The 12,640-nt window shown below is 35.4% G+C and overlaps 1 protein-coding gene across 1 annotated transcript; it reads right to left on the bottom strand.

Annotated features, from left to right (window-relative positions):
• Window positions 1–3,857: 3,857 nt before the first annotated feature.
• On the bottom strand, window positions 3,858–4,409 carry LOC136025545 (uncharacterized). The gene has a single exon (XM_065701572.1). It carries the CDS (start codon window positions 4,407–4,409, stop codon window positions 3,858–3,860), a length of 552 nt encoding a protein of 183 aa, XP_065557644.1.
• Window positions 4,410–12,640: the final 8,231 nt, after the last annotated feature.

The raw sequence follows: 12,640 nt of genomic DNA, 5'->3' as shown, positions 1-12,640 counted from the left end.
ATCCAAAGCAATCCGTAGGCAGATTCTCTGGAAAAATATTGTAAATCCTCCTCCTCTGTTTTTTTTTTCTGGGTGCCAATGCTTCAAAATCATACTTTACCATTGTCATCACTGTAGCTTCCAATATTCTAATCCTGGTTCACAGACTTGTATTCCTATCCTTTTAAAGTTTTTCAGCCCTCGGACTAGGGATGCGAAACTGTACCAATTTCATTTTATTAAGGTCTGTATGTTGAAAAAGAATTTTGTTTTCAGCCAACACCGTCTTCGATTTCTAATCGACTTTTGATTTGAAAGCCTTCGTGAAGCATCTTTTACTGGCATTATTCACCAAGCGCACCATGCTTTATAGGCTTTTAATTTTGTAAAGAAGTTTTTAAGCAGCAAATTAGCTTCTTCAGGCATTCTTCTGACGAAATTTTATAAATTCAGCAATAGCATTTGAAATTAAAATAAACTCAGCTTCTTTCCTTTCGTAGAATCGTAAATTTATGCATTATTTATCCGCTTTCTACTTTTAAGTCCATACAAAGCATTTTATTTGACACATTAAGAGAGCTGTCGACTTTCCAATCCATAAAAAAAGCTTTTATCCGTACCAAATTAGCTTTCTCAGCCATTCTTCTCCTGAGGAAATTCAAGTGCTAAAGTATGCCAGCCCCAATTTAAATAGTGTATAGTGGCACGAAATAATACTTTCAAAGATAAATGTATGTTTATTTACTTCCTAATCAAACAAAATCCTAGAAATGCATGACATGAGGCTAAATCCTTTCAGTTTTGCCTATAACAACGCGGAAGTTTTATTAAGTAAAGAACAATGTATCTACAATATAGTTTTTTTGGCCACTGTGTATTGAGGGGATGGTCATTGAAACTCAGAAGGCGATCCGTTTGATAGAAAAGTCTAGTCTCTACCACCCTTTTTAAGGACCATAATTGGCAATATAATTGCCAATTATATTTTTGAAATTATAATATAAATTATAATCATAATATAATTATAATATATATTATAATATATATATATATATAATAATATATATATTATATTATAAATATATATATATATATATATTATAATATTATTATAATAATATATATGTAATATTTTTATTATATACAATTATAATATTAATATATATATATATATATATATATATATATATATATATATATATATATATATATATATATATATATATATATATATATATATATATATATATTATATATATATATATATATATATATATATATATATATATATATATATATATATATATATATATATATATATATATATATATATATATATATATATATAATATATATATATATATGATATATAAATATAAATTATAATTATAATATAAAATTATAATTATAAATTTAAAAAAAATATAATTTAAAATTATATTTAAAAAAAATAAGGATCATTGGCAATTAGTTGCTTAGTTTGGCAATAGTTAGTCACTGAATCTTTGGTGAAAAATCATTCGATAGACTGTTCTATTTTCTAGAGCCCATTCTAAGCATCAGGAGGAAATGGAGGGCAAATATCCATCCCCAGTCTCTCCCAACCCCACGGCATCGCATCAAATACATAACTTGATCAAAATAGTTCTATGCCCTATGTCTATTTCTAGACCTTTGTTTAATGGCTTTTTGGTCTTCGTCTGGTAGAAACTGTTTTTGTTTTTGTTTTTTTGTCCGAAATGGCAAAAACCTTTACTTTGCTGCAGTACCATGTAATCTATTGTATAAAAAGGGTACTAGAGCATTTTATTTTCGGTCAAAAGATTCTTCTTCCGATATTCCACGATCAGTGGCTAAATATGAAAACCACTGGATAGAAATGAATCCACAAAATCCAGATCGGAGTTTAAACCTTTGGATTTAGGATTACTGGACTTCGCAATTTGACAATGTAATTTTTATTCTTCTTCGAAGGATCGCTTTCAAATGCAAGGGTCCTTCCTCCTTTTTTCTCACATAATATTATTTGTCTTCTGTAATAACTTGTAGTAGGACATATATCAGTATTAGAATTATTTTAACTGATACAAACAGTCAAAGTTATGAATGCATTCAAGTAAATGGCGCCCATTGTAACAAAATAAAAAGTTAAAAATGAGAAATGGAACACGGGACTAGCACTCATTAAACACTGACGTATATTGAAGGTAAAAATTAATTTGAGAAACGTTTTCTGCTTAAGGTTGGCCATTTCAGTGTATCTTTGGTTTTTGATCTGGTATCAAAATTCAATTCTTTCAACATTATGGTGGTAATATGTTTCTATATTTATCATTGCAGAGAACAAACTGGCCACATTTGCAAATCAAACTAAAGCAATGCCCGTGAAGTGACTGTAGTTGTCGTTCAGATAATTGCGGTTCATAATCTATATATGCATCTCAAAGAATTACTTTGATGGCTCTTTCCTTTCTTGACTCAAGTTGGTCACTTAAATAAAATTTACTGTTGACTTGAGGGCTTCTTCATACAGGACAAGTGCAATACAAAATTTGTCTGATGTGTACAAGGTAAGCCATTTTCAGTTTCGACACTGAAAAACGAAATCGACATACTAAAATAAGGGTACACATCCAACCATCTGACCTTTAATGATTGTCTCGATGTGAGCAATAAGCGAGTACTCACTGCTAAAAGTAATTGCAAAAAATTAAAGGCCGAATATGCAGATGAGTATAGTAAAGGAGGCCACAAAAAATAATCCTAAAGAACTAAGCAAAGGATTATAGTTTTTCTTATTCTCGATTTGAAGACTGTAATTAGTACATTCGTCTTTGAAGCTGTTAATCATTACACTTTTCAATCTTCTTCTTCTCCTTGTTTTTCTTCTTTGACGAAGTGACTGAGAGTTTTCAATGATATATCTTAAGAAAAATTAAAGGTCTTCTACCTACTTGAATGTCTTTTCAAACCTGTAAAGGATGAAATTTCTTAGCGCAAAAAAGGCAGCGCTGTAAGTTTGGTGCCCTGTACGGCGCTAAATGTAATGCATTTGACACACTGGCATCAGTTTTGATTACTAATTTAATTACTTGCTTCATAAACACTAGAGCGAGTGTATGCTTGTGCGCACCCATCTTGCGTAAATTATCTACTGATATATAACTAATACTAATCGTGGATTCTTTGGCGTATGTGTTTTTATTTATCAGACCTATTTTATTTAGAATTCAGTTTCTTTTGAGAGAGTCTGTTCTTTACTTTCTGATAAAATATCTCCCATAAAACTTATTATGATGATTATGATTAATGATAAATTTTCGTCAATAATAATCATAAGGTACTTAACGGAACTTGATCGCTTAATAATTCCCTTTTGTATTTTCGCTATTTTCGTAATCCAAGAATAATAATTTGGAAACCGTGAAAGATAACAAAATTTGATTTATCTATATTTTGGTCAAGCCGGTTTACCTTCAACCAAAGACATGTCTTAGTCATTGCTGCATTAATTGTAGAGGTGAGTTGTTGTTTAGATGAAGAGACACACATCAATATCGCATCATCAGCAAATAAGGGTGTAGTGATCCTGGACCCAGAAGGTGCAGGATCAACTAAATCTCTATTTCTAGAAGTAGTTGCAACAGCATTTGGCAGATCATTAATGAATATAAAAATAAAAGAGTAGGACCTAATACAGATACCTGAAGGACACCACATTTAACAAGACTTTTACTTGAAGAAAATCTATTAATGTGAACGTACTGCTCTCTATTTTGGAGGTAATCAGAGGTCAACAGTGTCAAATACCTTCATCAAATCTAGAAACAAACCAGCTACTCTAGGCTTATTATCAAGACCCCCATTAATTACCGAAGTTATGTATGATAATCCCATCTCTGCAGTTCTCCCTTCCTGAAACAAAATTGAATTGGATTTAACAGTTTATGCAGTTTCAAATGACCGTATATTCTAGTGTTAATACACTTTCCTAGAACACAAGAAATAACATGTAAGACGGAAATAGGCTGATAACTTCCATGATCATTCTTATTACCACCTTTAAAAATAGGAGTTATCATAGCAACTTTCAAGCAATCACTAAACGTTCCCCGTTTCAAACACATATTAATAAGGGCATTAAGAACATCAGCAATATAAGGAAACGCTGTTTTTAACACAAAGAGATCAAGTGAATCACTACCGGCCAATGTAATTTTCATCCAAAAGATAATTTTCTCTACATTATCACGAGAGAAGAGTTTCATACACATATACACATCGATTGGAATCTTCATATAAAACTCCAAAGGAGAATCATCATCAGAAGGTACAGTACAGGAAGATAAATTTACGCCAATATTAGCAAAATGTTGAGAAATTGCATCACATACCTCTTCTGGTTTATTCGTTGGTAGACCATTCTGCATTACTACTTCTTCGAGAAAAATAGAGTTTTTTGTCGATATCACGCTTTTAATTATTTTCCATGTTTTTGCAGGATTACCACAAGTTTCAGTGAATTTATTTTCGAATTATTTTTTTATATTTCTCAGTAATTTATTAAGGCGTTCCTATAATTTTTATAAGTTCTTGGACAAATCAGACCATTTTCATTATTTAAGGAATTCTTATAAAGTTGATGTGTTTTATTAATACTAGGCGACAGCCATGGTTTCTTAGGATTTTTTTTCTTGGTGGTAAACAAACCATAACAAACCATAACACGAATTTTTGCCATTGTCAGAATCAGTCTATCATAAAATCTTTGAAAACTCATATTTATATCATCCGTAAGATCGACCAAATGATTCCAGTCAACTTCTGCAATTGTCTGCTTAAACTTTTAAAGGTTAATCTGGCTAAACGGGGGCATCGGACTCTTTGGAATTATCGGTGCTAGCTTTGGGGGAATACAAACCTCAAGTCTTGTTGAAAGCCAAAAATGATCTGACACATCTGTAATAATAACTCTTGGAGCTGAAAAATCCAAATTAGAAAAATAATGTCAATAAGCTTCGATGATAAGGTGATGACTCGTGTGCACATATTAATAGTAGAAAATAAACCATAGGACATACAAAGCTGCAAAAATCCATAGAAACGCTCGTTTCAAGCTCCCGAACGTCAATATTAAAATCCCTGATCATCATAAATGTATGTGAACCCGTTGGTAATTTCTCAAGCTGCTTATCCAGAAGATCCATAAAAATTGGTATGGAGCCAGATGGCAGCCTATATAATATAACAACAAGTACCTCTTTAGGTTTCAGCCTAAGCTGAAGAATAAATGGTTCAAATAACATTTCCTGATATACTACTCGGTAATTTCCTGCCAAAACATCAATATCACTTTGAATATATGTTCCATCTCTTCTATGTGGTCTAAACTGTCAATTCTTATTATAAAATTTGTATCCTGGAATTTGTAAAAGAGCTGAGTTGGGGTCACTTTGGCCAGGTTTGCCTGAAATACAGAAAGTTCACATATTTCATTTAAAAAATTTAACGAAGAATTTAGCCCTTGACAATTAAGGTGGAAGACGTTAAGTCCTCTCGTATCACCACTCTCCGATTGAATTTCATCTTTATACAAACATTTCAAACTAATGGATTTGTATTGTCCTGCTATCCCATTGTCATAACCCTGATGCAGCTGCTCCATAAATATACCTCCAAAGTACCTCCTACATTAGAAGCTTCTAGATTATTAAGACGGCCAATGCTCTAGGAGTCATATCATAATTATCTATTGTCAATAAATTGAAAAAGAAAACCTCGGTGCTTGGTTTCAATAATAATGAAAATAACAAACAGACACAAAAAAAGAAAAACTAAAATAATCTACTTCAAAACACTAATAAGAAAAAGAACAGGCCATGAAAATTTTGCCTGTAATCCGTTCATCTACCAAGTTCCTAACGCAACGGCTCAGAACTTATTAATCCACTCAAATCCCAACATCATAACATCACTCAAAAACTAACATAACAAAACTTCATCAAGACTAAATGAACCAAAATACACAAATTACGGTATCAACAGACCCTTTGTACCAAGGTACTTTAGATACGGTATTGTTTTCTTAGACACAAATAACAGTGGCTAAGATAGGGGGTACCCAGTATTCCACTGCTTTTTCCACTAGACATTTACGGATACCCAGGAGCTCCTTGCACAAAATGCGCGTTCGAGGCGTAACATCATCGCCAATAAAAATATTCTTACATATACTTAATTGTTTCCCTTTAAATTATTTCGCATCACTCAAAATAAAAATTGAACCCGTTGATTTTCCACTTTGATTTTTATATACTTTTTAGAATACTAAATAACACTAAAAGACGTCAAATTTCCTCTATACAATAACCATCCATGCAGGAGCACTTGCGAAATCAGAGATTCGGCATTCTAGGCACTTCATTTAGGCCGCAAAACAATAAGTTACACATTTTATTGCGATTTTCTTCAACAAACGATTTACTGACTACTGAATTCACTTCCTCGTTACATTTATTAAGTATCTCCGATTGTCCTTCCACAATATTCTTCAAAACCAGAAGCTCTGACTTCGCTGTTGCAAGTTCATTCTCAAGCACATCATTTATCTATCAATGTAACACGATTGGTCTACTACTACTACTACTAATAACTCACTGCAGCACCAAGCCGCCTGAGGCCAACACAGCTACGCACGCTCCTCCTCCAACCTAATCTATTTAAAGCCTCCCTCTTTACACCCTCCCAGGAAGTACCCATTTCCTTTAAATCCTTATTTATGACATCCTCCCAACCCAGACAAGGACGACCTGCTTTCCGTGTAGCCCCAGACGGTTGGCCAAAAAGGACAATCTTCGGTAATCTGTCATCCTTCATCCGTAGAACGTGGCCTAGCCATCTCAACCTTTCTTTCATTATAGCCCCAGAAAGCGGGATTGAACCACACTTTTCGTACAACCTACTGTTTGAAATACGGTCAGTCAGCCGGGTACCCAGAACAATCCGTAGGCAATTTCTCTGGAAAACATCTAGTAAATTTTCATCTGCTTTTCGGAGTGTCCATGCTTCAGAGCCATATTTGACCACTGTCATCACTGTAGCTTCCAATATTCTAATCTTGGTTTGTAGGCTTATCTTTCTATTCTTCCAAACTTTTTTTAACTGTGAAAAAACACCCTGAGCTTTAGCTATTCTACTTTTAACATCTTCACTGCTCCCACCATCTTTACTAATAATACTACCAAGGTAACTGAAGCTCCCAACCTGATCAATCTTTTCGTTACCTAAGGTCACCTGTTCATCTTCACTTATTCCTAACCTTAGTGACTTAGTCTTCTTAACATTAATTTTCAAGCCTATTTTAGCACCCTGAACTCGTAAAACCTCTAAAAATTCATTCATTTTGCTCACACTTTCATCTAATATGCTTAAATCATCAGCATAATCTAAGTCCAGGAGCGTTCTTCCTCCCCATTTGATTCCATGGTCTCCAATTGCCTTTCCTGTGCTCCTTAAGACGAAGTCCATCAAAATGATCCATATAAAGGGGGATAGAACACAACCCTCCTTAACTCCTGATTTAATACAAAACCAGTTGCTAACCTCATTTCCTACCTTAACCGCAGCAGTATTATTCTCGTACATAGCGCAAATCACTTTAATGTATTTTTCTGGTATACCATATAACGATAAGACCTTTGTTAACGCTGTTCTATCAACAGAATCGAAAGCTTGCTCATAATCGATAAAACTAAGGACCAAAGGTGTTTGACAACGAAGGGACTTCTCAATTATTAACCTAAGAGTGAAAACATGGTCGACACATCCTCTACCTTTTCTAAAACCGCATTGTTCTTCCCTTAAAACTTTGTCTACAGCATGTCTCAGTCTAAAAAGTATCATATTACCCAGTAATTTGCTACCTACAGAGACCAGACTAATGCCTCGATAATTCCGACATTCACTCTTGTCACCTTTCTTATACAGTGGTTTAATTAAGGTTTTCCTAAAATCATTGGGTACTTCCCCTTTTTCAAAAATCATGTTCATAATCTTCAGTAGCTTATTCCTAACCTCAGAGCCACCATATTTAAGGAACTCATTAATCATACTATCAGCACCTGGGGCCTTATTATTTTTTAATCCTTCTAGTACTGTCGCTAATTCTTCCTCACTAAACAAATCTTCCTTCACATCCAAGGTATCACAAACTTTTTCATTTTCATCTATATCTTTTCCTGCAACTGTATCTCGGTTTAGCACATTCTCAAAATGTTCCACCCATCTTTCTTTAACTTTTTCCTTATCACTAATTGTGACCCCATTTCTATCTTTAACTGGGACTAGTCCGGATCGGCTACTCCCTTTCAATTTATTAACATGCCAGTATAATATTTTACTATTATGCCGTCTAGCCGCATCTTCCAGATCCTCAGCAATTTTATCCATCGCCTCCATTTCACATCTCCTTAGTTCATATTTTAATGCTTTCTCCACTTTCTTTACATTCCTTTTGTTTTCATACGACCTATCGCTCAGATAATTCTTATACAAACCCCTTCTACTCTCTATTAAACCTAAATCTTTTTCACTAATATTCCTAGTTGCTGTCTTAGCACTCTTCCCTAGGACACCATCAGCAACTTCACAAATTGTTTTTCTGAAATTATTCCATCCATCTTCCACATTGTCAAATTTTATACCCTCAAGTTTAGTACTCAACTGTTCCTGGAATTTTTTTCTCAAATTTTCATCCTGAAGTCTACCAACATCATAACTTTCCGGGAGGGAGTTACTCTTCCGAAATTTCAGCTTTAAATTAACCTTAGACACTACTAGATGGTGATCTTTACTTTTAACATCAATAACGGCACTCCTATACACCCTAGTATCTTGTATTGATCCTGCTAGTCTTCTGTTTACAATAACATAATCAATAAGGTTTGCTGTCTTACCATCACGTGAATACCATGTCAACTTATGGGCCATTTTGTGACCAAACACCGTATTGGTTATAACTAGGTTGTTATACCTACAAAATTGCAAAAGCCTATAGCCATTACTGTTTTCTTTTCCTACACCAAAATTACCTAGGCTAGGATACCATCTATCCCTATTTCTACCAACCTGGGCATTAAAATCTCCTAGCAAAAACACCATATTTCTACCTGGTACCCTGTCTATTTGCTCCTGTAACTGTAAGTAAAATTCATCTGAGTCACTAGTATCTCCATCAGTTGGTTCAATGGGGGCATATACTACTATAACTGATACCCTAAACTTTTTAGTCATAAAATGAGCAATTAGTATTCTATTATTAATACCTTCCCAGCCTAAACAAGACTTAGCAGCTTCCTTATTTATCATGAGCCCTACTCCCTGTCTATGTACCCCATCCTTCCTTCCTGAGTAAACAAATTCTATGTCACCTAATTTCATGCTTCCTACCCCTGGGATATGAGTTTCTGAAACTCCTAATAAATCCAGTTCAAACCGTCTGAATTCGTCAGTCAAAATGTCGATGCGATAGTCATTTTTTAACGTCGTAACATTCCAAGTTCCAATTTTCATGTTCTTTAAATCTTTGAAATTATTTTGGCCTCAAGAAAAGCAGTGATCCCGGATACCAGTGCAGGATGGGGACCAACATATCTTCTCAAGTTTACACCGAAGCGCTTAAGCCGGCTTAGAACCGGACAGCAAGAAGTCCCTGGGACCTCCAGTAAGTTGGAGGCTTTGTGGAATCCTGGGCCCATCTTGGTCACAACATGGTTTTCAGCACTTGGCGATGCTCTTCTATCAACAAGAGTCGAAATCCTGCACAGACAGTCCCAAGCCTATTACCTCCGACTCATTATATATTCATGCCTACAAATATTATGCTACTACGGGGAGGCAGCCCATAGTAGATAAATTAGCTAGGAAGAGGTTTTTCAGCCCGAAAACGCCCATCAAAATAAACCAAGCCCAGAAAATTATCCAATAACCGAAATCTCGTAATAGTGCTGTGTTGCTTACTAGGCTATAATTTCCTCGAGGGGCGCCACTCCTCAAGTGGGAAAAATTGACCGCAAGTTTCCCAGTCTTGCAGGTACCCCGAAAGGGTCGAGGCAGCCCTTTACAGAGGCCGTTGTCCATAAATCTGGATCTTACGCCCTGCCGCAGTTGTCCTCCTATAGAGGATCCTCCCACGATGGTGTTCTGCTTCACCATGCAATTTAACCCATTACTGGGAGAAGGTTTGTAACTCATCTGACGCGTGAACACGGCAGTTGGCCCTGCTGAGTGTACATTTGAGGGGCCTTCTTCCTCCTCCACCTGAAATTATGACCCCCAGGGGAGGGTTTCCCAGTTTCTATTATGGGCCCCACTGGGACAGTTTTGATCAGACGATTTTGAGAAATAAGGGGTGGAGAAGGAGGTCTAGTTGCCCTCCAATTTTTCGGTTACTTAAAAAGGCAACTAGAACTTTTAATTTTTAACGAATGTTTTTATTAGTAAAAAATATACGTAACTTAAGAATTAACTTACGTAACAAACTTTCATAATCTTATATTTTTATTATGTATACGAGGGGGTTTGTACCCTCGTTAATACCTCGCTCTTTACACTAAATCGTAAGTTTTGTCCCAATTCTTTATGAATGACCCCTGAATCAGAAAGGCCGTAGAATAAATAGTTGAAATTACTAAAAATACTTTAGCATAAAGAGCGAGGTATTTATCTCCTCCTAAATACCTAGCTCTTTATACTGAAGTATTTTTAGAACCCCTCATATGCGTAATAATCGCTGTTTGTTTTAAGTTTCAATGCTACTCCTTCCTTTCATTTGAAAAAACGTTTTCATGTTTATTTTTCATTGTTTTCTTATAGTAATGCTAGAAAATCCTGCGCCCTTTTCATTGAATTTTTCTTCCCCCATGACAGATTCCTCCAAGGAAAGATCCTCCAACATAGCCCCCTCCCCTCAGCCCCACCCCCAAACAAAATAAAATCCCGCCTGAAAACGTCTGTACACTTCCCAATAACCATTACTATATGTAAACACTGGTCAAGGTTTGTAACTTGCAGCCCCTCCCCCAGGGATTGTGGGGGAGTAAGTCATCCCCAAAGACATAGTTATTATGGTTTTTGACTCTGCTGAACAAAATGGCTATCTCAAAATTTTGATCCGTTGACTTTGGGAAAAAATGAGCGTTGGAGGGGGCCTATATGCCCTCCAATTTTTTTGGTCACTTAAAAAGGGCACTAGAACTTTTCATTTCAGTTAGAATGAGCCCTCTTGCGACATTCTAGGACAACGTGGTCGATACGAGGACCCCTGGGGGAAAAAAACAAACAAACAAACAAACAAATAAACACGCACCCGTGATTTGCCTTCTGGCAAAATATACAAAATTCCACATTTTTGTAGATAGGAGCTTGAAAATTCTACAGTAGGGTTCTCTGATACGCTGAATCTGATTCTACGACTTTTAGGGGGTGTTTCCCCCTATTTTCTTAAATAATGCAAATTTTCTCAGGCTCGTAACTTTTGATAAGTAAGACAAAACTTGATGAAACTTATATATTTAAAATCAGCATTAAAATGCGATTCTTTTGATGTAGCTATTGGTATCAAAATTCAATTTTTTTGAGTTTAGGTTATTATTAAGCCGGGTCGCTCCTTACTACAGTTCATTACCACGAACTGTTTGAAATGCAGTCAAACAAGTTCACTCATTGACTGCTGAATGAGAACTTTGCTCCGCATTTACAAAGGGCAAAGTAATGAGAAGAACCTGAAGGATGGACCTGATGCAAGTTCAAATGCTTTCGTTCAGGCAAAGTGGCTTACGCCAATTTGGGCTGCCGCTAAGTACGACTTTTACAGATGCTATTTGCAAATAATGAAGTGGCAAGACGTGTCCAATGCTTCACCAGCACTAGAAAATCTGCTGAAGATGGTGTGATGCCAGTAAACCAGCTGGTGCGAGTCTCTCAGATGCAGTTGCCGTCGGAACGGTTTACCATGCAGCTTTACCTTCTGGGAGTGTAAAGGGGCGTTATGTGCTATAGCTGCAGCAAGACAGAATGATGACGATAACAAAGACGAATAGGAAGAAGAATTAGCTTAAGGTTATGCTTTAGAATCAAAATGTTTTCGTAATTAATTTACCTGACATCTAACCGCTCCTTTTCAAAACTGATTGGTCTGAAGTTTTGAGCTCAATTAAAGAATTGGGCTTGAAGAACTTATACTCATCAACCCCTCATATTAGTGGGCCCTCAGAGGTGGAAATCGCGTAAATAGTAAAAAAAACCTGCTTTTTGACCTCATATTTGACAAAACACTACTTTATTTGATATATAATGATCCTTTAGTCGCAGAAATCTGTCAAATAATGATCTGCGCACTTTGACCTCCCCTCTCCCCATTCCATGAAGATAAAAATTGATACCCTGATACATAAAACTGAATTCTAACGTCCTATCTTGATTCTTGTGCTTAATTTGATAGGAAATGACTATTTAAACTCCAAAACATTTATAAACAAAAAAAGATTTTCCCCTCTCCTTTTCCTCCTTCAAGGGTAAATTTGGGACGCTTGTACAGGTTGGATTTTGATGTTTTTGTTTGTGTAATTAAGGCTGTTTTTCCTGAACATTTTGGTGTAGAAAA

The sequence above is a fragment of the Artemia franciscana genome, chromosome 3, assembly GCF_032884065.1.
Source record: "Artemia franciscana chromosome 3, ASM3288406v1, whole genome shotgun sequence".
In the NCBI taxonomy this organism is placed as follows: Eukaryota; Metazoa; Arthropoda; class Branchiopoda; order Anostraca; family Artemiidae; genus Artemia; species Artemia franciscana.
This window is presented reverse-complemented; position numbering and strand designations above follow the sequence as displayed.

Coding starts and splice junctions, on each gene's coding strand:
- LOC136025545 (XM_065701572.1), bottom strand. CDS start 4,409: ATGCAGAATGGTCTACCAACGAATAAACCAGAAGAGGTATGTGATGCA.